The following is a 24,475-nucleotide window of genomic DNA, read 5'->3' on the forward strand; positions in this document are numbered from 1 at the left end:
GTATATGATCCACACTGAATGGATGGATCCCAGCAATTTAAAACGGAATAGTGACAAAACCAAAGTTCTTTTACTTGGAAATCAGCCCTCACCCTGGACTTTATCATGGTGGCCGCCTGAGATAGGCTGTCTTCTGATCTTTGCACCAGCTATCAGAAATCTTAACTACATGGGTCTCCTTCACTCTCCTCCCATGGGGCGTGTAGGAAGCTTGACCAGGGTTTCAAGAAATCAACTTAGGTAGAGTATGACATTGGTCAGCCTACCCAGTACTTCATACTAATATTTTGGAAAGATAGGACCCCTCTTTCATTTTTCCGTCCTGATGAATGCCGCAGACCCCTAAGGCCACATAGGCGGAAACATGTCGACAAAATTAACCACTACGGTGATGGGGCAGTAACTCCCCTTCTTACCGTTCTTGCATTTTTTAATATCATCTAATTTTCTATCTGAATAAATGCATTCTGGCGATTTATACTGATTTTTGAAACTGTGGCCCCCACTTAGTTTTAGAAGTGCCGCCCTGTCTCCAGGTGTAGGCCCACTCTCTACCAAACCAAGTTTCTAGAGAGTGAGGACTGCTGATGATGAAGCATGACACCAGGTGGTGTGATAGGGCAGTCCTTCACTTTTTGTGAGATGCCAGCTCTCTCTAAAGTTAACATTGCCTACGTTTCGGTCACTGTACTTGTAGCAGCTTCTGTTGCGTGTTCATGCTAGGCTGAAGGCTAGCTTGCCCCGGTGTTCCGCGCCTCTACTTCCCTCCCATGGGATTTCCCAGAGTTAGTCTTTTTGCATTGTTTTTTTATAAACCCACTTTGTCCCATCAAGTCAATGAAGTGAAGGTAGTACATCTCTCTTTACTTAAAAGGTCTTTACGTTCCTTCCACTAGACACCTGTAGGACAGTGGTAGATGGACTGATTACCTCTAGGCTGGAGTGGGAACTCCCTGTACTTTCCTGCTCTGCTTACTTGGCCCACTGTACCCAGACCATTCAGAAAGCTGCAGCATGACTTACTCCCACCTTTACACCCCATAATTCCATCTCTGCTCATCCTAGGGAACTTCATTTAATTACTGCCCACAAATGCCTTATATTTAAATTGAATTTATTAACCCTTCAGGTGCTTTGTAACTTGACCGTAGATTAATTCCCTATCTGGCTTCACGCCTCCTACATAGATTGCCCAGACACGTCTTTGTGAGTCCTGACTTTCAGCTCCGTTGGACCGGTGGTCCGCCTTCCTCCTGCTGCCAAGATGTAGAACTCTTTCACTGCTGACATTGGGGCAGTGTTCTCGTCTCTCAATCTGTTAAAAAGAAAGATGAAAACTAGGCTTTTTGTCAACTTGAGGGTCACTTTATTCCAGTGCAGTGTGCTGTGACAGTAATGGGCCACAGTGGTGTGATGTGACAGTAATTTTTCAGAACAGTGTGTTGTGATAGTAATGAGTCAGTGCAGTGTGGTGTGACAGTAATGACTCCTGTAGGAAGCTTGCTCTTTATATATAGTATACCAGTAAGAGATATATACCGTGCAAAGAGTCCAGGTATCCCTTATGAGTGGACAGGGGCTTGCTCTAACAATCCTAAGGTGGTCTTCTGGGTTAGCGTGGTCGAACAGCCTTAGGCTTATCAAAGAGGCATGTTAGACTTCTGCAAATAGACACACAGTCAACAAATGAAGCACACAACTCGATAAGGAGAGCCACTCCAATTTATATAAATAACTCTTATCTTTATATAACTTTTGGCACCAAGATCATCAAAATCAGGTAAGTACGTTTCGAGTAATGAATTTTAACAGGTTTGAAAAATCAACACAGTGCAATTTCTGTAATGTTATCCTACGGAGGAAAGACATACACTGCAAACCAGTACTTAACAGTGACTTACGGGACTAATCTCCTGAACTTATGGCAAGTATGGGGCAAAGTTCAAGGCAGCATCAACATGTCACTTCGGGCGGCACTGGGGCACCGGGTGCCGAGGTGCTTTTCAGCGTCGGGTGCCCAATGTTATCCTATGGGAGGAAAAGCATGTACTGCATTCGGGCACTTCACAGTGACTTACAGGACCAATCTCCTCGACTTATGGTAAATATGGGGTAAAGTCCAAGATAGCACCAACAAGTCACCTCAGGCAGCCGGGAGTAAAGGTGCTTTTCAGCGTTGGCTGCCCATTGTTAGTCAATGGAGATCGGTCCGGTCAAAAAGAGGCTGCAGGCTTGGACTGGGTAACCAGTCAGGGTGAACCAACAGGGAGGCTCGGGTCTCACAATGCTTGGGATGTGGGGACATCTCCAGTTCACTTCTACTCGGACTAGTGCAGAGGTGTCATGAGGCTTTGGGTTTTTCACAGCTGAGTCTCTTGCAGTCGGGGGGGGGGGGGGGAGGCTGCACCAAAAGGCTGCAGACGGTGTCAAGTAGACCCCTCCTGGCAAGCCCAAGGTGGGCTTTGTCTTTGAAGGGGTGGGGGACCACACTGGCATTATTAGCCCACTTCAGCTCGGACTTCGAGAAACGGATGAAGTGGTGCTGGCCGGTGTCTGGTTCACATGGTCTGGAGTCCTTGCAGATCTTTCTTTGGTACCTGCAGGGTGCAGGGAAGCATTCCCGTTGCTCCACAGGAGTTCCTGAGTCTTAGCAGAAGTTCTGGTGGTTCTCCCAGGCTTTTGGAGGCACAGCCGCTTACAGGGTGAGTCGAGTTTGGCACAATCATCGGAAACAGCGAACAGGCTGCCAGCTTTGGCACCAAGTCAGTTGCTCCTTCCACGGTTCTTGCTTTTCACAGCTCTTCAGTCCTCCTTTTAGGTTGGCAGGATCTGATTTCTTGGTGCCGGGGGTTCCTTTAATACTAGGTTTAGGGGAGTGTAGTGTTGTAGACAATGGGCTACCTACTCCTGGAGTCTTTACACCCCCCTGCATGACCACTTCCTGTGGGAAGAGGACATAACCCTGTCCCTTGGTTCCTAAGTTTGCCATCATAAAGCTGGCAGACTTCTGATTTTTGTATCAGAGTGGTGTGATTGGCAGTAATGGGTCAGTAGTGTAATGTGATAGTAATGAGTCGATCGGTGGGATCTGATGGAAACGATTGACATCAAGTAGTTGATCTGCTGCTCGAATATGGACTCTGTAGCTTAGAGATGGCCTGGTGGAGTAACCTCTCTAGGCGCTACGCCGGTGGTCGAGGCGGGGAGTCATCAGTGGAAGGGTTAGGACCGGAGTGTGTGGAAAAATACAAACTGGGGGGGCACTACCAACCAGAATATAAGATCCTTAATTATTGCCCGGCGATGTCGCCTCTTGAACCCACACAGAAGTTAAACTATTGAAGAGGCAGGCGCTGGAGACTGGAAGGCAGGAAACAAGGGTTTTTATTCTCTCCGGAGGAGAACACAACGAAACGGACAGAAGGTATCGTTCTGAGGTGCTCTAACTGCATCCCGGAGGCCTGGCCTCTTATACACGAGTTTATCTCTTTATTACATGTAACACATTCTCGTTGATACTTTGATGTACGGAAAGACATCCTCAGAATCCCCCCTTCCCAGCCCGTTCCCATGCAAGGCTATAGTGGAAGTCCCCGCCCCGTTCACAACAGGTGATGATCATTGCGCAGCTGGGTATTCCGCCGATTCACGGAGTGTGCGGGTTTCGATCGGATCTCGTGGGGTGGGGGGGCTTTGATCATCTCGGGGATCCTTTGGGGAGGGAAGCTTCCTATTGTATGGGGAGGGGCAAGAGGTTGGTATCGGCAGAGCTAGGTGTCGGTCTGGGAACGGGGAAGACAAACGGGCACACGGGGAAAAGGGGTTTGCATCAAAAGGGCCGGAGGTCATGACGGGGAAACAGGGAGGTGTCGCGCTGGGAACAGGATGAGGGCCTGGGGCAGAGCAGCGCCGAAGAGGGGTTTATGACCCAAGGCAGGTGCAAGCAGGGGGTTGCTAGCGAAGTTAGGAGGGAGAGAGAGACGCGCTGGCTCTCGGCGAGAGCCGGGAAGCCATGGTGTCCAAAAATGGCGGCTGTTTTACGTGCACAAAAGGTTTAAGGAGAGCAAGAGGGCGCCGATAATGTTGACGGTTTTCAGCCTAACTTTTAACAGTCCTCCCTTTTCAACATATCTAGCCAACTTGCTTATTCAATGTCAATTTTCATCAAATTCCTAACTTCGGTATCATATAATGCCCTCATATGTTCGTTTCCAATGTCCACAGTTTTGGGAAAAATACAACTCGCACATAAAGAACACATAGGTGGCAAACATTGAATTCCTAAGCATAGGCCACATATTACAACTACGGGAATCAGGATAATGGTGAGCAGTCTCCAGCCCCAGCCTTTGACGGTGTCCCAGAACCAACCACCAAGCGACCATTCTTCTTGCTCTTGGTGGACTTCCGAAGAGAGTCTGTGAAGATGTTCGATGGCTTTGTACACTGAGGGTGAGTTGTCCGGTATGTATGTACAACAGCTGGCCCCAATAATGCGGCATGCTCCTCCACGGTCCGCCAGAACTACATCTAGAACGAGGCGGTTCTGAAGGGCCACCAAACGGACCGCTTGGAGCTCGGCAGTGTTGTTGGCAAGGATGCCCGCTGTGATGTTCATGGTTGTCTCGACTGCCTGAGTCAAATGTCGGATGGCACGGCTGTTTGCCATCGGGCCCCAGAGGGGGACGAGTCCTTTCATAGCATCGAGGAACTGTGCTCCTGTTGAGTCGGCTTGCTCAACGTCTTTTGCTCGTTTTTGCCTGTGGTGATTCGCTGGGGCCACATAAGTTGGAGGAAGGACGAAGGAGATGTAGCAAGTGCCCCCCCAGCCTTTGGGGAGCCAGGTGTAGGCCTTCGTGCCACAGATGAAATACATGTTTGGGGAGGACACAAAGGAAGGTGGATCCGTGGAGTCCAAAGTTCTGGTAAAGCGGCAAGCGCTGTGACCCACCAGCTGTGTCCCAAGTCCTTCTACACACATGTGGCCTGTGACGTTGATGACCGTCAGGGCTACAGTCAGAGTGGCAGCCGTTCGTTTCCGCAGATAGGAGAAGGTGGGTCTGGTTGGATTGTGGAACACCTGCATTTCGATTCGTTCTTTGGCCGGAATGTCCATTTGGATTGAGTCGCTGGGTGTCAGCGGGCAGAAGTGTGTCTTTGTCTTGTTTCGCCCGGCCCCATGAGAAGAATGTGCTGCAGCTCTGCTGGAGGTGGCATTTTCCGTATAGCTCTCTTGCAGGAGGATCAGCCAGGCAAGGCAGGAGCCGTGGACGGAGAAGGGTGAAGGGATGAATGGTATTGAATGTCCAGTGGCATGGGGTAGCAACCCACAGATCCAGCAGTTGGTGGCGTTGGTGGCAAGATTGTGCTGGTGAAGTAGCTGCACGAAAGAGTTGTTCCAAAACTCCTTTCGCCTCTCTCTTAGTTGAGGAGAGAGCGAAATTAGATAATGTTCCTTCGTGGTGATAGGCTGAGCAGTGGTTAGGAATGTTTCGTGCGCAGGTGCGTGTTCTTCCATAATCCAGAGCGTAGTCATGAGGAGAAAACAGAGGAGGATTACGATGAAGAGTGCAATTGTCTTTGAGCTATGGAGCCTGTCTGTTCTCGGATTTCTGTAGTGGGTATTTCCTGTTGTCTCAGTCGGCTTCTTGTTTGGCGCTTCCATCATCTTCTTATCTGGCGCTTCCATCATCTTCGTCTTCAAGGTGCTCGGTAGTGGGCAGGACCACAGACTCAGTTTTAGCTTCTCTCCAGGTAACCCTTGGTAGTTTGGGTCACCGTTCTGAGATTCTTAAGCTTAGTCCGTGGCCTACTTAGCCGAAGCTCCCTCCTTCCGACGCAGGAAATACCCTTCTCGAGATGGCACAGTGGGGTCAGGATGTTTTGAAAGTTCAAGTGTCTCTGTATCAGGGTAGCAGCTCAACGATGGTCGGTCCCGGTTCAGGAGCTCTTCTTGGGTGTTGACGGTGTCTGTCGTGGCCAGGGCTGGAGAGACCTTTTTGCAGTGATGAGCGTGCAGCCAGTGTTTCTTCCCCTCCACTCGAAGTGCGGTCCGAGTGGTGATCAGCACTTGCCAGGGGCCCGTCCACCGGGGTTCCAAACTCTTTGATCGCTGAAAGTTTCGGATCAGCACGAAGTCCCCCGGCTGGATGGCGTGACCCGGACCCCTGGAAGCATCGGGGATGGCCTGCCGCACCTGCTGATGAAGGACAGACAAAGTTTCAGTCAATTTGTACAGATAATCAGACATTAGGACATCCGGAACGTCATGAATGGACGTTGGTTTCGGGGCAGACCAGACGCTCATGGGTCGGCCGAAGACAACTTCATAAGGGGTTAAGTGATGTCGGGTGGGGGTAGAGCGCATCGATAGCAATGCCAATGGGAGGGCGTCTGGCCATTTCAGGCCCGTCGTAGCCACTATTTTGGCCAGTTTAAGCTTTAGTGTGGCGTTGTGTCGTTCGACCAGCCCAGCAGATTGAGGGTGGAAGACTGCGTGGAATTTCTGTTTGATACCCAGCCCATTTAGGATGAGCTGGATAACGTTGGCTACGAAGTGGGGGCCATTATCACTCCATAAAACACGACAGAGGCCATAACGGGGGAAAAACTCTTTTAACAGGACCTTTGCAGTGGCCATAGCGGTGTTGTCACGGGTCGGATATGCTTCCACCCATTTGCTAAATGCGCACACCACGACAAGTACATATTTCAGGCCTTGGCATCTGTCTAGCTGGATGTAGTCCATCTGCAGGACTTCAAATGGGTGGTTTGGGACCCCAAATCCCCCCCGGGGTACTACAGTTCCCTTCCCGGGGTTGTGTTGCAGGCATATTAAGCATTGTTGGACCAGGCGTTTGGCGGAATCTGGGATCTTGTCATTGTGCCAAACCCTGGAGACAAGTTCGATCATGGGGGCTGATCCTATGTGGGCTGGGGAGTGTGCCATGGATAATATGGGAATCAAGTATGAATCAGGTAGCAACCATCTGTTCGTATCCTTTGTCCGCCAGCAGCCTTCATCGTCTTTCAATCCCACCCGTGCCCATTCAGTCAATTCATGTTGTGTGCTAGCCATTTGTATGTCTCTAATTGTGTCCTTGGCGTCAGTCCAGTTTTCTGCTTGTGACCTGGTCACGTACATACGTGTTGTCGTTCTATTTTCTGCTGTCGTTCGGGCGGTGATGTCGGCTAGTGCATTTCCCTGTCCAATAATGTCTGTCACCTTCTTGTGTGCCTGGCATTTGATAACGGCAAGTTTGTTGGGGAGGAGGACAGCTTCGATTAAGGCGGAGACTAAATCCCCGTGCAGGATGGGTGTGCCGTGTGAGGTCAAGTATCCTCTCTCCCTCCAGAGGAGCCCAAAATGGTGAACCACCCCGAAGGCATACTGGCTGTCGGTGTAAATGTTCGCCGTGGTTCCTGTCGCCAGGATGCAGGCTCTCGTCAAAGCAATCAGTTCCGCTGCCTGGGCAGATCGCTGGGTGATGCGGGCTGTTTCTACTACAGTTCGAGCTGTGGTGACTGCATAGGCAGCGGAAGTGGTACCATCGGAGAGTTTGATGCAAGAACCGTCCACCCACAACTCCCCGTCGGGGTCAGGGAAAGCTGTGTCTCTGAGATCGACCCTACTCCTGGTCTGTTCGTCCGTAAGAGTCACGCAGTCATGTACGGGGTGCACATTGGGGTCGTTCTCTGGCAGGGGTAACAGAGTTGCTGGGTTCAGTGTGGTGCATCTTTTCAGGGTGATATGGGGGGCAAGCAAGGTTAGTTCGTATCCAGTCAGTCGTGCACTCGTCAGATGTTGCGTCTTGGTTTGGTTCAGGAGGGTGTCGACTGCATGGGGTACCAGTACCGTGAGGGAATTCGAGAGTACAATCCCCTCACTCTGTCGGATAGAGACTGCAGCAGCAGCTACAGCTCGAAGGCAGGCAGGCAAGGCTCTGGCGACAGGGTCAAGAGTGGCAGAGAAGTAAGCGCACGGTCGTTGCTTAGGACCGATGGCCTGGGTCAGGACAGATAAAGCGCACCCCTCCCTTTCGTGAGTGTAAAGGGAGAAGGGCTTTCTGTAATCAGGGGTACCCAGGACAGGGGCTGAGCAAAGGGCATCTCGTAGTTCTGTGAAGGAGGTTTGACACTCAGGAGTCCAAGGGAGTGGGAAAGGGACGTCTTTGTTCAAGAGAGAGAGCAGTGGTTTTACAACGAGGCTGAAGTTTGGCAACCATTGTCGGCAGAAGGAGGTGAGGCCTAATAGGGAGCGAACCTGCTTCTGGGTTTTAGGGACAGGGGTGTCTAGAATGGTCTGGATTCGATCAGGGGTGAGTTTCCTTCCATCTTTGGACAGAAGGTGGCCTAGGTAAGTGACCTGGGGTAGGCAGAATTGCAACTTCTTCTTGGAGACCTTGTGGCCATTTTCCGCAAGGAAGTGCAAGAGTTGAATGGTGGCGGTAACCGCTAGAGGGGTGGTGTCGGCTGCCAAGAGGATGTCATCGACATATTGTACCAACACCACCCCGTCGGGTAACCGGACTTGATCTAGTTGCCTTTTGAGGGCCTGGCTGTAGATGCTAGGGCTCTCCGTGTAGCCTTGAGGGGCTCGGCAAAACCTATATGAGCGGGATTTTAGGGTAAAGCCGAAGAGATATCGGCTGTCTGGGTGGATGGGGATGGAGAAGAATGCGTTCTTGAGGTCGATGACGGAAAAGGTGGTTGCAGTGGATGGAATCAAGGTCAGGATGGTGGTGATGTCTGAGACCACAGGGTACTGGGGTACTACCACTTTGTTGATCTCTCGGAGGTCGATGATGAAACGGTATGCTTTCTCATCTCCCTCTCCCTGCTTCTTGATAATGGGCAAGATAGGGCTGTTGCAAACGTTGCTAACCACTTCCTCTACCACCCCTGCGTCTATCAGTGACTGGATAATCATTACCAATGCCTTCTCGCCCTCTGGCGATATCCGATATTGTGGGAGTTTTGGGAGTGTTGCATCTGGTCGGACAGTAATGTGCACTGGGTCAATTAACATACGCCCTACGTCCGAATCCGCTTTGGCCCACAGATACGGAGGCAGGGTGTCAAGTAGGGACGCGTCGACGTCGGTGATGGAAAACATGTGTCGGGGGGAACAATGTTTAAGCAGAACGGGGTTGTCGTAAAGAAACACTCGAACTCCATCTTGAGAACACCTAATCGTCGCTCGGAAGTGTTTCAGTAAGTCAAGTCCCATAATGGCGTCAGGGCTATTGGAGGAGAGCAAGAACGTGGTGTCGGTGGTGTTGTTTTCTACGTCAAAGAGAATCGGGGCAGACAAAGGGTTGGTGGAGGGCGTTCCATCGAAACCTGTCGATGTTATGAGTGAGCCAGACAAGGGTGCCCTTGGAATCAGTCGTTTAGATAACGCACTACGTGTTGCGCCAGTGTCTACCAGAAATGGAGACTTGGTACCCAGGACCTTAGCAGTGACATAAGGGCCCTGCTGGTCAACATAGAGCTCGACTGGATCCCTCCCTCGCCCTTGGCTGTCCTATGCAAAGGTGTGAGTGTCGTCATAGTCAGATTGTTGATATTGGTTCTGTCTGGGTCGATCGAACGTATTCGGTCTGCTTGATCTGTCATTAGTCGCGTCATTTGGGGGCCCTCGTTGTGTTCCCCTAGGTCTCGGTCCGTTTGCTACCTCCCTGGGGTCTCTGTTCCTGATCATTTCCAGGAGAACTGGGCACTGGGATTTCCAATGGCCAGTCCCTTTGCAGAAAGCGCACTGGTCATCTCTAAGGTCTGTGCGTCCACTGTAGGGAGTCAGAGTGCGGTCCTGGGGAAATGCAGTCTTAGGGGCGTTTGTCTGGTAGTTTCCCCGGTATTGGTCTCGTCCTATAGTCACCCCTTGCAGTTTGGCAATCATCACCCTCTCCTTTAAGTCTTTCTTCTTTTTCTCTGTCGCCCTATCGTTTTCATTTTTCTGATGCTCATAATATTGGGCCATTTGAAGAATCGCTGTAGGTTTGGAGGCTGCCCAACTACTCTCGCTGGCCTGTAGTTTCTGGGAGATGTCCAATGATAGGCCCTTAACATAATTCTGGACAAACAGATGGTGTCCGGTTGCAGTGGTCATGTCCTGGCCGCTGTAATCGGAGAACACCGTTTCAAACCGGGAGAAGTATTCCGATACATCCTCCTGGGGTTTTTGGCGACAGGCTGTTACTATCGACCAGTCCACTTTCTTTTCTGGGATTAGGGTTTTTAATTTCTCTACAATTTTATCTGGGAGGTCTAGAATGGATTTCAACGGCTTTTGTCCTGGTCCCCGTTGTTTGTCCAAGTCATCGAGTTGTGGCCAGGTATGTCCGAACAGCTCAAGGTGGTCGACTTTCCGGATTTGCTTCCACACATCAGCTGGTAGACATAACCCGAAGAACAAGTCGATGTCAGCCAGGGTCATGATAGTCGAACCCAGGGCTGTACCTAATTCAGTATAGAAGGCAGTGGGGTTTTTACGTAGGTCGGGTAGAGATTTCCGGAATGTCAGTATCTCTTGCCGGTCCCATGGCTGGTAGACCCAGTTGTATACTACCCTTCCCTTCGCATCTTGGTTGTTTGCATCATCGTGAGTCCCCGTACCCCGAGGAGGAACCCAGTAAGGGGCAGCCTCACGTATCGGCATCATGGTGTTAGATTGCTCGGTTGGCGGTTCGGTCACTACGGGGGCCGCGGATTTAGCTCCCGGCTTTCGTTCAGTGAGGTGGCGGAAAACCTCAAGCGTACGCGTAAAGAGGTCCGACACATCACACTCGCCCTCATCCCCGATATCGACCTTCCGGTACAGAGTCCTTAGGCTCTCGGGACCTTTGTCTCGATATCGGTCCTCGTATGCATTCAAGACATGATAACACAGTCGTACGGTAAAATGTCGTCTGTGACTCCCTGTATACGAGCTGAACATATCTGTGATGTACTCTTCATCATCCTTCCTTTCTACCAGTGTCCTTGCTATTTTGTCGATCCCCGCTCGCTCATCTTTGTCTAGCCTGTTTATTCTTGCAAGGCCAGCCCCTCGAGTCTCATGCTCGTCTAACGTTGTCGTTGATGCGGGTTTTAATACCAGGGGTTCGGCTGGCACAGAGGCCATTGGGGCCGACGCTGCGGCGGTACCTTCGCTTGTACCTGGGGGTGGCGCGTGCTGCGCCAAGGGCCGAGAAGGGGCGTATGGAGGGGGCATGTAGATGATAGGAGGACCTAACAGCAGGTCCTCATTGGCTTGTCGTTTCGAGGGCAAGTCAGGGTAGAGCATGGAGGGGGTTCTAACCGGACACTGGCTTGGCGTTTCCCTTTCTAGTTTCTGTTTAGCTTTCTCTCTTTCCTCTATCTCCTTTTTTAGCTTCTGAGCAGCTAGGTGGGCTGCTTTTTGCAGCTCTTTTTCCAACCTACTCTCAGTTTTCTTTTTACGCTGTTCAGTTTCTTTTCGCCACATGCCGAAGCTATCAAGCATAGTGGGTGTTGTTTTGTTTTTACCCAGGGCAGTTTCTAGCATTTTTATTTTATCATCATCGAAGGATCCTGTCAGGGGCCATTGACTTTCTTGACCCTGTTTTGTATATTTATGCCATAGTTTACTATAGGCAATAGCGGTCAATCCATGCTTCATGAACATGTCCTTATTAGGGGTGCCTTCCAGTGGGGCTGGATGGTCCATCTCTAATAAGCGGTCCGGGCTAAACAGGCTACCAATCAGTGGGGAGAAGACAGACATGACGGCTCGTAACGAGGGACTAAAAAGTCAGCACTGCCTATCTTATCACTAGGTGCAAAGACTGGACAGAATATTTCTATTCTACGTTGTTTGCAGGCAGCGAATACCTCATGGATCACAATAACCAAAGACCAACAAATAACAATGGGGAGAATGAGTAGGTCCGCAAAGATCTGCGTTATCTACCTTTTTCGCTATCTGCAAAAAGGGTGGTCTCTTCCCTGTTTGCAGACAGGGAATCTCCAGGAAACAATAATTTTGCGAACAACAGTTCAGTTTCAAGCAATTATAGGGTGAGGGAGAAAAAAAAATAAGCACGGCTGCTACCCTACCTATCCTCCACTGCTTGCAAAGAGAGAGACCTTTGTTTCTCCGTTTGCAGACAGTGAATCCCTCGTGGATCAAGATAACAAAAGACCGACAAATAACAATGGGGAGAGTGAGTAGGTCCGCAAAGATTTGCGTTACCTACCTTTTTCACTATCTGCAAAAAGGGTGGTCTCTTCCCTGTTTGCAGACAGGGAATCTCCAGGAAACAATAGTTTGTGAACAACAGCTCAGTTTCAGGTGACTATTGAGTGGGGGAGAAAAATAAGCACGGTTGTCTGCCCTACCTATCCTCCACCGCTTGCAAAGAGAGAGCCTGTTGTTTCTCCGTTTGCAGACAGTGAATCTCCAATTAAACAAAAAAAAGAGCAATACTAGTATTTAACAATCAAGCAAATTTTTCGCAATTTGTCGTGGTAACACGACCTTACCCGGACCGCATGGACAGTTTCCTGACTTCCGAATCCAGCGCCCGATCGTCCTCTCTTCTTCGTTATCCTCGCGGCACTCCTGATGGTTCCCAGTCAGGACCGTAGATCACTCGAGAGAGGTCTGTTCGGAACCAGTGAAGTTCGGATGATCGGCTGTCAGACGAGGGTCTATCGGACAGACGCGTTCCCGATCGTTGCAGTCGTTCACTTTGTCGTCAGGACCTCTCCCACTGGATCCATGGGTCGCTGATGGGCCCCACGCTTGGGACGCCAATTGTGGAAAAATACAAACTGGGGGGGCACTACCAACCAGAATATAAGATCCTTAATTATTGCCCGGCGATGTCGCCTCTTGAACCCACACAGAAGTTAAACTATTGAAGAGGCAGGCGCTGGAGACTGGAAGGCAGGAAACAAGGGTTTTTATTCTCTCCGGAGGAGAACACAACGAAACGGACAGAAGGTATCGTTCTGAGGTGCTCTAACTGCATCCCGGAGGCCTGGCCTCTTATACACGAGTTTATCTCTTTATTACATGTAACACATTCTCGTTGATACTTTGATGTACGGAAAGACATCCTCAGAATCCCCCCTTCCCAGCCCGTTCCCATGCAAGGCTATAGTGGAAGTCCCCGCCCCGTTCACAACAGGTGATGATCATTGCGCAGCTGGGTATTCCGCCGATTCACGGAGTGTGCGGGTTTCGATCGGATCTCGTGGGGTGGGGGGGCTTTGATCATCTCGGGGATCCTTTGGGGAGGGAAGCTTCCTATTGTATGGGGAGGGGCAAGAGGTTGGTATCGGCAGAGCTAGGTGTCGGTCTGGGAACGGGGAAGACAAACGGGCACACGGGGAAAAGGGGTTTGCATCAAAAGGGCCGGAGGTCATGACGGGGAAACAGGGAGGTGTCGCGCTGGGAACAGGATGAGGGCCTGGGGCAGAGCAGCGCCGAAGAGGGGTTTATGACCCAAGGCAGGTGCAAGCAGGGGGTTGCTAGCGAAGTTAGGAGGGAGAGAGAGACGCGCTGGCTCTCGGCGAGAGCCGGGAAGCCATGGTGTCCAAAAATGGCGGCTGTTTTACGCGCACAAAAGGTTTAAGGAGAGCAAGAGGGCGCCGATAATGTTGACGGTTTTCAGCCTAACTTTTAACAAGTGCAGGAGCACCCCTAGGCACTCGCGAAAACAGAGCTGGAGACCACGTTTCTTTTGGGTCTTTGATGGCTCATAGTGAACATTTCCCATAGGTCGCAGTCAGCGTCCCGGGCTGAGTACCTGCTGCCCCCATGCACTCTGCCTGGTGCCTAGTTGGGAGTCCACAGAGCTCCCAAGAACCCCACAGATGTTGTCGTATTTTAACTCGAAGAGAAGGTCATTGTGACAGGCATTACAATACCCACTATCAACCTCACAGCGCTGACAGCTGAAAGCAGCATAGAGGCTCACACTCTGCCTAGCTGACCCCTGACACATTGTGTGCTTGGTGCAGAAAGGCTTGTTCAAGCTACATTCACTCACCGCCATGAGGGTGGGTAATGGTGAATGAGGCTGCACCAAACCTGAGACAACTGCTCCTGTGACCACCTCACTCATGGAGCCTCTGGGCTGCTCGGAGAGCACAGCACAGCTGCTGGTCTGTTTGTTATACTCACTGTAAACCAATATGCACTTTGGTCAGAGAATCTTCGCTCTCACAGCCACACTTATATTGGGCCAACTCCTGGGCAGCTTGGCACACCATCCGACACGCCCCGCCCGACCTCGGGTCTGCCTATAAGAGCACCATCTCTGTCCCCTATTATAAAGTGCCTTGAAACCCAAGCAAGCACTGAAGCCCCTTCGAGGTGACATCTTGAGAGCCTAGCGCACTGCACCTGGGCTACATTGAACCACGCGGTTTAAGCGCTGGAAAGAAGTTACTTTTACTTTACTGCGTAGAGTGGGCTGGCTCGTATTTTTATCCTGTGCTCCGAATTGCCTCTTTCTTTCGGATCATTTTTCAGATCTCAATTGTGGGGTCTTCTGAACCCTTGGCAATCTACTCTAAACCACTGCAATCTACGTCACAGCACTATACGCGACTGCACGCTACTCTGTACCACTGTACTCTACGTCAATCTTCACCACCTCCTTCTACAACACTAGACTCTGCAACACTCCACTCTCAGCCACTGCACTCTGAAGCACTGCATTCTACACCAATGCACTCTACTCCACTCTACTCTATTCTGCACCACTGAAATCTATGCCACTGAACCCTACTATGCACTACTATAATCACTTCTACTGTTTCCTATGATGCTGCACTATTTGCTGCTGAATTCTCTGGTGCTGCATTTACGCCAGTATTCTCTGCAAAACTCTATGCCAATCCCCTCTACACCAGTCTACTCTACACCGCTCCACGCCACTCTACTCTGCATCACTGTACTCTGCTGCCCTCTACGCTGCACTCTATGCCACTGTACTCTATGCCAACGCACTGTACACCAGTCCACTCTACTCTAAGCTGCTCCACGCTACTCTACTCTGTATCACTGTATTCTATGCCACTCTGCACAACTGCACGCTTTGCCACTGCACTCTACTGTGCAACACTGTAATCGACGTCACTTCAATCTACGGCACTGCATTGTACGCTGCTGAATTCGATGCTGCTGCACTCTATATCACTGCAGTCTGAAATACTCTACGACTACACACTTCACCTGTCCACTCCACCCTATGCCACTCCAATACACGACACTCTACTCCATTCTTCCCCATTCTATGCTAAGACACTCCCCCAAGGCTACTAAGTTTTAACCATGCTGAACAGCAGCCACACTGGTGTGCAACATGGCTAAAACATCTTGGCAAAGCCAATAGCTGTCTCATAGGCAAGACCTATTGGCTGTGCCAGTGCTTGTTTTAAGGAAGCAGCCCTGACAGAGCTGTTTTATTTTTTGTTGCAGTGTGTCTCATCGCACACACACAAACCCCGGTGTGGCCTGGATCAGTGGCTTTACAGTGCACCACAGGGGCATGACAGGGGCCCTAGAGCCCAGCACTGCCTGGCAGTGATTATTAGCTGCATGGGCTGAGGGTCTGGGTGCAGCTTTCATATTATAACCTTAGGATGCTGTGTAAGGTGCACCCAGGACAGCCACACTGGCCGAGTCTGGAAAAAGTCAGCTGGGACAAAAGAAATCAAGTGGAACATGGCGACGCGTATCTCTGCCATCCCCACCCCGGGTGGGACTGTGCCCGAGCCCCCTGGAACGAATAATATCCATTGATCAGTATGTGGGTAGATGAGTCTAACCAGTTAAAAGTTGTCTCACAAACAATGTGTATTTATTGACAGGAGATCAGTGCACTTGTCCAAGCACTACATCCAGCCAGAGCTTAGCTCTGGTTAACCAGGATTGGGTTCAGATCTCCTCAGCAGGTCTTACTTCCCCAGTGGGATACCAGGGGAAGACAGTGTCAGAATACCCTTCACACTACTGCACCTACACCGTAGTGCCAAGAAGTCTCCCGTATGCTGCACGGTGAGAATATTCTCTTGGGGTTGGGAGCAGTGGTGTCTGGGGATCCAGAACTTTATCAGGTGCCGGTACATTTCCAGGACCTGTGTGGACAGATTAGCACACCCTACAACATGCATCACCAGCCCTGCCCAGCCGGTAAAATCCAAAGTGAGGAACATGGAGCGGCTTGGGAGATGGACCTCAGACTGAACCATCAGTTGTAGGCGCTTCAATCTGCCACCGACACCCCTCAAAAGGACCCTGACCTTTTTAGTTACATCAACTACTCAGGGTGATAAGTTTAGATATCACACCATGGGTCCTACAATACAAAGGTAAGTAAGTCAATTTACTTTTCAAGGCTCTTGTTCTATACAAAATCCCAGGGGTCCGCCGGTATTCCTACAGGCATCATTAGTGCCATTCGGGGGGTCTCCTGTGGCCTGAGAAGTCCTGTTTTTGCCCTGCCCCTGAGGCCCATCAATCACTGACTGCCCCAGAGAAGTATGGCAATCAAAATTGGGAATGGACACTGGTATCTACTATAACCAATGGTTATATTTGACAACCCTCATAGACGCTTTGATTATGACGATGCAGTGTATCTTTTTGTCCGCCCCTTATCCAGCGTCATGGCATAGTCATCAGGTAGTCAAGTGACGTGCTATATGCCTGCCTCGCCCGAGGCAACCTCTGGTAAAATTAGAAGTGTCCAGGAATTTCAGGGACAGCAACAGAGGAATGATGTCTAGAGCAGTCAAAAAAGGAATTGTTAAAAAGCAGTGTCACACCAAAACCAACATTTATTTTAAAGAGGTGGGCACTGGTGGTTAAAAAATACTGGGGTATATTGGATAATCGAGTTACTGGATTATCATATGTCTCTTATGGGTAGGTCGACATGTTTCAGCTCTCCTGGGCCCAGCCGGGTCTGTGGAGCTTTCGTCAGGACAATACAAAAAGGGGGGATTGTACTCGCACAACTTGTGTAGTTTTCAAATATTGTATGGAACTCTCATACTGAAATTTCTTCGTTTTAAGTGAATTTCTCCACGTCAGGGTGCGAGGAGTCGCATTTAAAGTAGTGGTCCGTGCCACGTGTAGGAGTCCCTTAGCTCCTAGTGCTGACTCTGCCCCAGAGAAGTGCCTTGTGGCCTGCAAAGCTTCTCATGTGCCCTGAAGACTACTGAGGGTGAGTAGGGCTGGGGGAAGCCATAAATGTGTCCCGGCCCCTCCGTTCTTTTGCAGAGGGGCACCCTAACCAATCTGTCTCCTAGGGTGCATTGGTGGTGACTAGTGAGGCCCCAGAAGGATCCTTGGGGCATTGCACTATCTCCACATTATGGGGTAAACCTCTGTGGGGGGACCCCGAGAGGACCAGGAGACTGCCCCCGAGACCGACATTAATTACTAAGTATTTCTGATGTATGTAATTTTAAGCCTTGTAGTGATCAGGTTAATAAGTACTATCTAATAATTGCACTACTGGTGTGTTTTTTTGGACTTGTATTATGAACAATGTAGACAACTATTTTCATATAATCCTGTCTGGAATCTCTTTTTGTGGTGTAATCCTTGTGTTACGGAATGAGTGTGTTGCACAAACGCTTTACCTATTGCCTCTGAGAATAAGCCTGCCTTCTCTGTGCCAAGCTACCAGAGAGTGAGCTAGGTTATCTTACCTGTATAACTGACTTGCCCTGACTAGATTGGCGGGTTCTTCCTGGCTTGGGTGCACACCCTAGCTAACCAGAAACCCCATTTTCTAACAATTGCCTCCTAGCGCTATCAGCTGTTCTGGGTTTTCGACCATAGACTGTAGTTTGTGTCATTGTGTCCCTTGTTTTTTGCATTTTCTTTCATGGGTGTGACCCCCTCTATGTTCACCCTCACTTAATTTGGCCCTCATCTTTTTCCTTTTTACATGGACCCTTTACCTTTTAGTTTTTTGCATAAACTTCCCCTTATGTTATACCTTACCCTTTTCAGTAACCCTTAAACTTGACTTTTATTATTTACCACCTCCTTCCCCATTTATATGTTGTACATTATTATTATTATTTAACCAGCTCAGTTATCTTCAGATGTTTGAAGCCGGGGGGGAAGAGACGATAGAAGAACATGTCCCCAACAGCATGACTTACCTTGGACCTCTGCTCTTACCTTGCGGTGACGTTTATTGACGATTCTCTCTATTTTGCTTCTTAGAACCCTTGTCGCACCGGTGGCTCAGAAGACTCAAGCACCTCATTGCAACTATTTCCATACTCATCACTTTTGGTTTCGTTGCATTAACGTTGATGGGTAAGCGAGACGGCCATGTTGGAATGCTTATCATGGGACATTTAATTTCTACATGTGACATGCCTGTTTGTCTTCCCTGTCCTCTCATCTGCACCTCAATCCCAACATTTGGGTCTATGTTAACACCACGTTATTTAATCAGTATACCAAAATGATTCTTGTGTACAGCATTTCCAGGCTCTGCATGGCATGGGGGCTCATTACATCTGCAGGAGAGTTTCACACTATCAGCCAGATTCATCATGGTCATGTTTTGTGAGTCCTTCATAGCGATTATTAAGGAATCGCTATTAAAGACTCGCAAAACGGCATTCATGTAGAAATCACAATATTTATTGCGATTTCTACTGCCTCCTTATTTGCGATTCGCTAATTGCAAACCGCAAATAAGGAATGGCTTTCCCATTCATTCCTATGGGCCTAAATGCCATTCCTATGGGCCTTATTTGCGATTAGCAATTAGCGAATCGCAAATAAGGAAGCAATTTCAAGGGTGCCAGGGTGTCCAAAGGACACCCTGTAGCACCCCTGAAATGCTAATGTACACTGGTGTTGCGCACACACATGTCCAAAGGACATGTGTGTGTGTAACATACAACTAAGAAAAATGCACTAAAGTGCATTTTTCTAAGTTTTTGCTATTTACCATGAAGTCAGACTTCGCAGTAAATAGCGGCCCCAGATTGCGATTTCACAAATTTTAAATGGTTCATGAATTGCATTTAAGGAATCTCAAATTGAGATTCCTTAAATGCAATTATTCGCAATTTAGCGATTTCTACAAATGCGATTTTTGCATTTGGGATGATGAATCCCAAATGCAAAAATAGCGCTCGCAAAGGGGCAGATTCTCAGAATCTGGCCCTTTGCGAGCCGATTTTACTTTGATGAATCTGGGGGTAAGTTCCAGGCAGATCCCTCAGATCAGCACACCAGCATCGGCCGCTCTTTTCAAGTGCAAGTGGCTTGAATGTGGAACAAGCTACCACTTCCGCTTAGGCAGGCCACGAACATACTAGCTTTCAGGAAACAACTGAAAACCTGGTTGCTTCAACAAACAACATAATGGCTGCTACCCCAGAATCTGAGTTCTCCTTTCTGGTCCCCGTATCTTCTGTCTTAGCGCCGGGACACTCCGCTGAGTAGCTGCACGCATTATAAGCCCTTTTTAACATAAGATAACATTTTGGAAATACTACAGTTGCTAAATAAATAAATACAACTGTATAAGAAGATGCATTGGCAAAGCCAATAGGTCTCCTCTCCAAAATGGCAAGCTCTTGGCTTTGCCAGTGCTTTTATGTTTTTCAATTACATGCGTGGACATGGACACTCCACTGCCTGGCAATCTTGAAATGCATTCTTAATTAAAGGAAAAGACCCATTCCAAGATGGCATCCAATGCTTACCTTGTGACACTTGTGCACACTTGAGCATGATGCTTGCACATGCGTCATGATGCTAGAGGCCATTTTTTACTTTAACAATCTAACATGGTCTATGGTCCTATCGAACCGATAACTTAAAAGTGAATAAAGGTCAAAACAAGTTGTTCAAAAGGTAGAAATGGGAGTAAGCGGACTTGCACCACTTTGCAGCTACTGGATCCTTGTAAGAAAAGAAACAAATTATATATATATATAATATTTGTGTGTGTTATACTGGCAGCTGTTATGGTTAGGTCAGGTCAGAGTTTCCATAGGAAGGCATGAACTTTGAAACTTTCCAAACAAAAGTTTCACCCACTTTGGTTTCTTCATGGAAAGTTTTGTGCCATCTGTCAAGTGGGTTTTTATTAAGGACAACAAGGGAACCCAAAGAAGTCAGCAAGGGACCTTGGGAGTCAATACTATTAAGGCAACAGTGGTCCCTTACAAGTATTAATACTTAATCAATGAATATAGTTGAAGTCGTTATTATATTGTAAATGACATACCCAGCCGGGCAGAAGTCTTAATGTTTACTTTTCAGTCAATGTAAGACATAATTCCCACACAATATACAAGAAAGGGCACAAGCCTGCACCCAGCTTATCATGCAAAAAACATCAGCAAAGGGGAGCAAATAAAAGGGAACACACAAAAGGGCTTATAGGCAAAAGCTAAGCGTTCTGTAAACTTGTTAATTTGCACAGTTTTGATTATGAAACAGAACAATATTAACACCTTCACACTTTTAAAGGGCATATAGGTAATTCCATATGTATAAGGTGCAGATAGTTGTCGACGGCGTTTCGATCCATTTACCACATTGTACGGATCTCATCAGAACATGTAATGAATGCCTAATAATAAAACAGCCTCATTTGCCTAAGGGGAGGAAGGGAAGGAAAATACCAGAAAGCAAACGTAAGAAGAAATAGGAAATAACCTACATAGCGTGGATTAATGTTCTTTTCCGAAGGATTTGCAGATATTTTAAGGCTCTCAGCCAGGCCCTACTGGCTAACATAAAATCAGATATGGTCTACAGCACTTGCAAGCTTCCCCCACCTTGTACACTAATGCTAAAGCAAGCTTCATGGACTGAAGGGTCCAGCTGCCCATGGGCAAAGTGGTTTGCAATTGTGCAGCCCACCAGGTGTACCCCCACCAGGGCAAGGTTTCTGGATGGGAGGGATCCTGGCTCCGCAAAGGCAGTTGTGACTAAGTTCCTATCCACATGGTTCACCCACAAGAGGGCAAGCTTCCCGTAATCGAGGGACCCTGCTGTGCATGGACAAATGAGATTACCGTTCTCCCGACACATCCACACATAAGCAAGCTTCCCAGGCTAGAGGGGCTCCGCTCTACAGAGTCAAGGCTAGTTGCTGCCATGCTACCACCCACCTGGTAGATTCACAGCAGGATGGCCTTCCCTGAGTGGAGTGGAGTGGAGTGGAGTGGAGTGGAGTGGAGTGGAGTGGAGTGGAGTGGAGTGGAGTGGAGTGGAGTGGAGTGGCATGACTATGCGGGTGCAAAGGCGGTTGCTGCCACGCTACTGACCACCCTTCAAACCCATGCTTGGGCAAGCTTCTCAGACTTAAGGACCCCGCTGCGTAATCACCAAAGGCCAGCCCACCAAGCTCCCTCCCACCCCAGTACAGCAACGCCACGGCAAACTCCATAGATTAAAGGGCAATGTTCATGAATTGAAGGGCTCAGTTGCAAAACCACCAAAGGCTCCCTCCCCCCACACCAAGCCCTGGTACTCCAACGCCAGGGAATGCTTCAAGGACTGCAGGGTCTGGCTGCGGAACCACCTTAGATAGTTACTGCTGAGCTGCAGCCAATGAAGCGGACATCTGTGACTCCTACCCTAGTCCTCCAAGCCAGGGGGATCACTGCTTCGAAAAATGTCAGTTCATCTGCACAGCAAGCTGCCACTTGTACTAGACCTACTGATAAAGCTTCAGGGTCACTGCAGACAAACATCAGGGAAATGAATCTAGCAATTTAGCATCTGAGGTCCTAGATTTGGTTACTTGAAAGTTCCTCAGAAGTGTAGGCAAATCCTCTGAGGCAAGCAAGCCAATCACACAGCTGGGTTACGCTACAAAATGAGAAGGTTTCTCCATTACGGTAGAAGTAAGCAGGTGGAATTTCTTAGTGTGACAGTGCAGGGTGTTTTCTTTTACTTGCTATATCTTCAACAAGCACTGGCAAAGCAAATACATCTCACCTTTGGGAGATACTGACTTTGCCAATGCTTTTTGCTGGTACTGTTTGGTATTAAAAAAAAAAAAAAAAAAAAAAGAGCCATGATGTGAAAACTGTTGACAGTCATGTCTTTTTGCAGGTGCATGCATGCATTAATAATCATGCACCACCTACAGAATAACTCGAGCGCCATTTACTTTTTATTTTTTAATGACCAATTTAAGATAATGGGTGATGTTTAAGTTGGTCAATAAAAAATTGCAAACCTGTCAAAGCGCTTTTGTGGAGGGCCGGCATCAATTTGCTGCCTGACCTTCAAAAAAACATATTTAAAAAAGAACAATGGATGTGAGTGCAATAGAGGAGCAGGATGGGAAAGGCAAATTGGAGAGCAGCACTGAGCAAGAGAAGTACATGAACGATCAGCAACACGAAGTAGGAGGGGAGAAGCACATGGAGGAAGGCGAGTGAGAAGCATACGGACAGGAAAGTAAGACGAAACTCATGGGGTGGGGTAGAAGAAGACGTGGGAGACAGCTGGAAAATACATGCACTCTCATTGAGGGCTTAATCAAAATGAAAAAGTAGTTCCTTAAAAGTAAGCAGTAGGACACAAGTAAAAAGGTGCATTGCTCCAGGGGAGGGACTAACACGAAATGGGCAAGGCAAGCCATCAAATAAAAAGTAAGCAAAATATAGTGATAATAAAGCCAAACAAATGGTAAACAATAAGCATGCTGTAAGCCCACTGTAGGTTCTTGGTAAGCTGACAATAGGTCTCTTCCAGCTTGTCAGCTTGCACTTTGTGGGAGGATTGACCTAAAAGGCAGGTTTCTCTTGGGGGCTTTGACAGCTGAGCCACCACGAACTTGTGACATGCAAACGATTGTCACGGGAGGTAGCATTGCTGATTGACATTATGTCGCAGCGCTAACATTGAAGAAACTCTATTAAAGTTTAAAAAATATAAAATTGTCTTGAGGACAAGTCTCGTGGGTCAGGGGGTTATCACCAACATTCGGCAAATGCCTTTGCAGGAAGTTCGGCTCACCAGCAGTCCCCTAGTGTTCTCCTGGATTCTAGGTAGATGTTCTGGCTAGTAGCCTTTAGCCTGTGCCATTTTGCACTCTGAGTGGAGGAGGGTATCGGTGCCAATATTCACCAGCTACCTCAAGTCCTTCGTGAGGCAGGAGGGCTGTCATTTGTTTAAGGGCCTACGGGAATCTGTATAGAAAATGGAGTCCAGGCCTTGTCTTCCATGTGCTGTCCTTTAGTTCCAATGTGGAGGCTCACTAGTATTTGCTTTTCTTTATCCCCAACTCAAATGCCTCTTATCATATGAATTCTATGTCATTTTTTTCCCTGTCTATACGCTATTTAAGGACCAACTTCCTTTTCACTGCCTCGACCTCTGGAGGTTTTAGAGAGTCTTAGGTCTTGTTTTGGTGCGGTCTTGCACCTCCTGGAGATTTTTGTGACACTGTCTTTTCTTCCAACTGCGACCCTTCCTGCAGACACCTATCTTTCACATGTAACACTTATTGTGCAAAGGCATTCTAGATCAAGAAGAAATCGTCCTCAACTGGGACAGTCCATAAACTGGAATTGGAATATCTGGGTCCTTGACATCACTTCCCTCCATTACTCACCTGCTGAGGAAAACAATCTGAAATAGAGTCTTAGTCCTGGTGCATTTTGGGCTTAAGGGAAGCATAAAAAAAATATCTCAACATCAAAAAAATGTTGACGAAAAACAACTTGAAATTCCCACACCCAACACAAGATGGCTGGAGTATGCAGAGCATGTGAACCTACAACAGTTCAAGCTACAAACAGTAAGTTTAAAATGTAACATTTTCCTTCCACTGCAAGAAGCTTCCTTCCACGCACGTCTATGAAATTTGTGTGTGATCTTTCAGTTCTTGCCTGAAAATATATTACTCCTGTTGGACCTGGCAAGGGTTTGGACATATATCTTACACAGGACTCCCATTCTCGCTAATCAATATCCCATTTTCATACATTGGTGTTCAGCGGTGGGATCCAGAACTTGTGTATAGCAGTTGCCATTCAGTTTTAAAAAGTTGCAATTAAAAAAAAACTCTACATAATTAACCGAAAAATCTTTTTTAATTGCCATAAGGTCTTTGATTAGGTCATTTTAACCAAATTATTTGTTTTGAATATTGCACCTCATCTGAAGACCCCGCCGAGCAGACCCAGCAGCAAGAAAGCCCCATGGTTTAACGACGAACTCAAGAGCTCCAAGAAGAACTGCAGACCACTCGAGAAAACCTGGCGCAGAGACCCAACACCGGACAACATGACTGCCCTCAAGCTCGCCACCCGAAAACACCACCAACTGATCCACGCCACCAAGAAAACCGCATTCAAGGAACGACTGGACAACAACGCACATAACAGCAAGGAACTCTTCAACATCGTGAAAGAGCTCTCCAACCCCAACGCCGGAAACAACGACATCACCCCTTCGCAGGACCTCTGCAACTCCCTCGCCTCC

The 24,475-nt window shown here is 48.4% G+C and overlaps 1 protein-coding gene across 1 annotated transcript in view; it reads left to right on the forward strand.

Moving 5' to 3' along the window:
- Positions 1-24,475, forward strand: part of LOC144828318 (C-type lectin domain family 2 member D-like) — a 99,529-nt gene that overhangs the window by 18,456 nt on the left and 56,598 nt on the right. Inside the window, exon 2 of the mRNA XM_078686408.1 lies at positions 18,221-18,316. Within this exon, the coding sequence (XP_078542534.1) occupies positions 18,221-18,316 (96 nt within the window). The remainder of the gene's footprint in view (positions 1-18,220; positions 18,317-24,475) is intronic.

Source organism: Lissotriton helveticus, chromosome 4_1, assembly GCF_964261635.1.
Source record: "Lissotriton helveticus chromosome 4_1, aLisHel1.1, whole genome shotgun sequence".
NCBI classification, from domain to species: domain Eukaryota; kingdom Metazoa; phylum Chordata; class Amphibia; order Caudata; family Salamandridae; genus Lissotriton; species Lissotriton helveticus.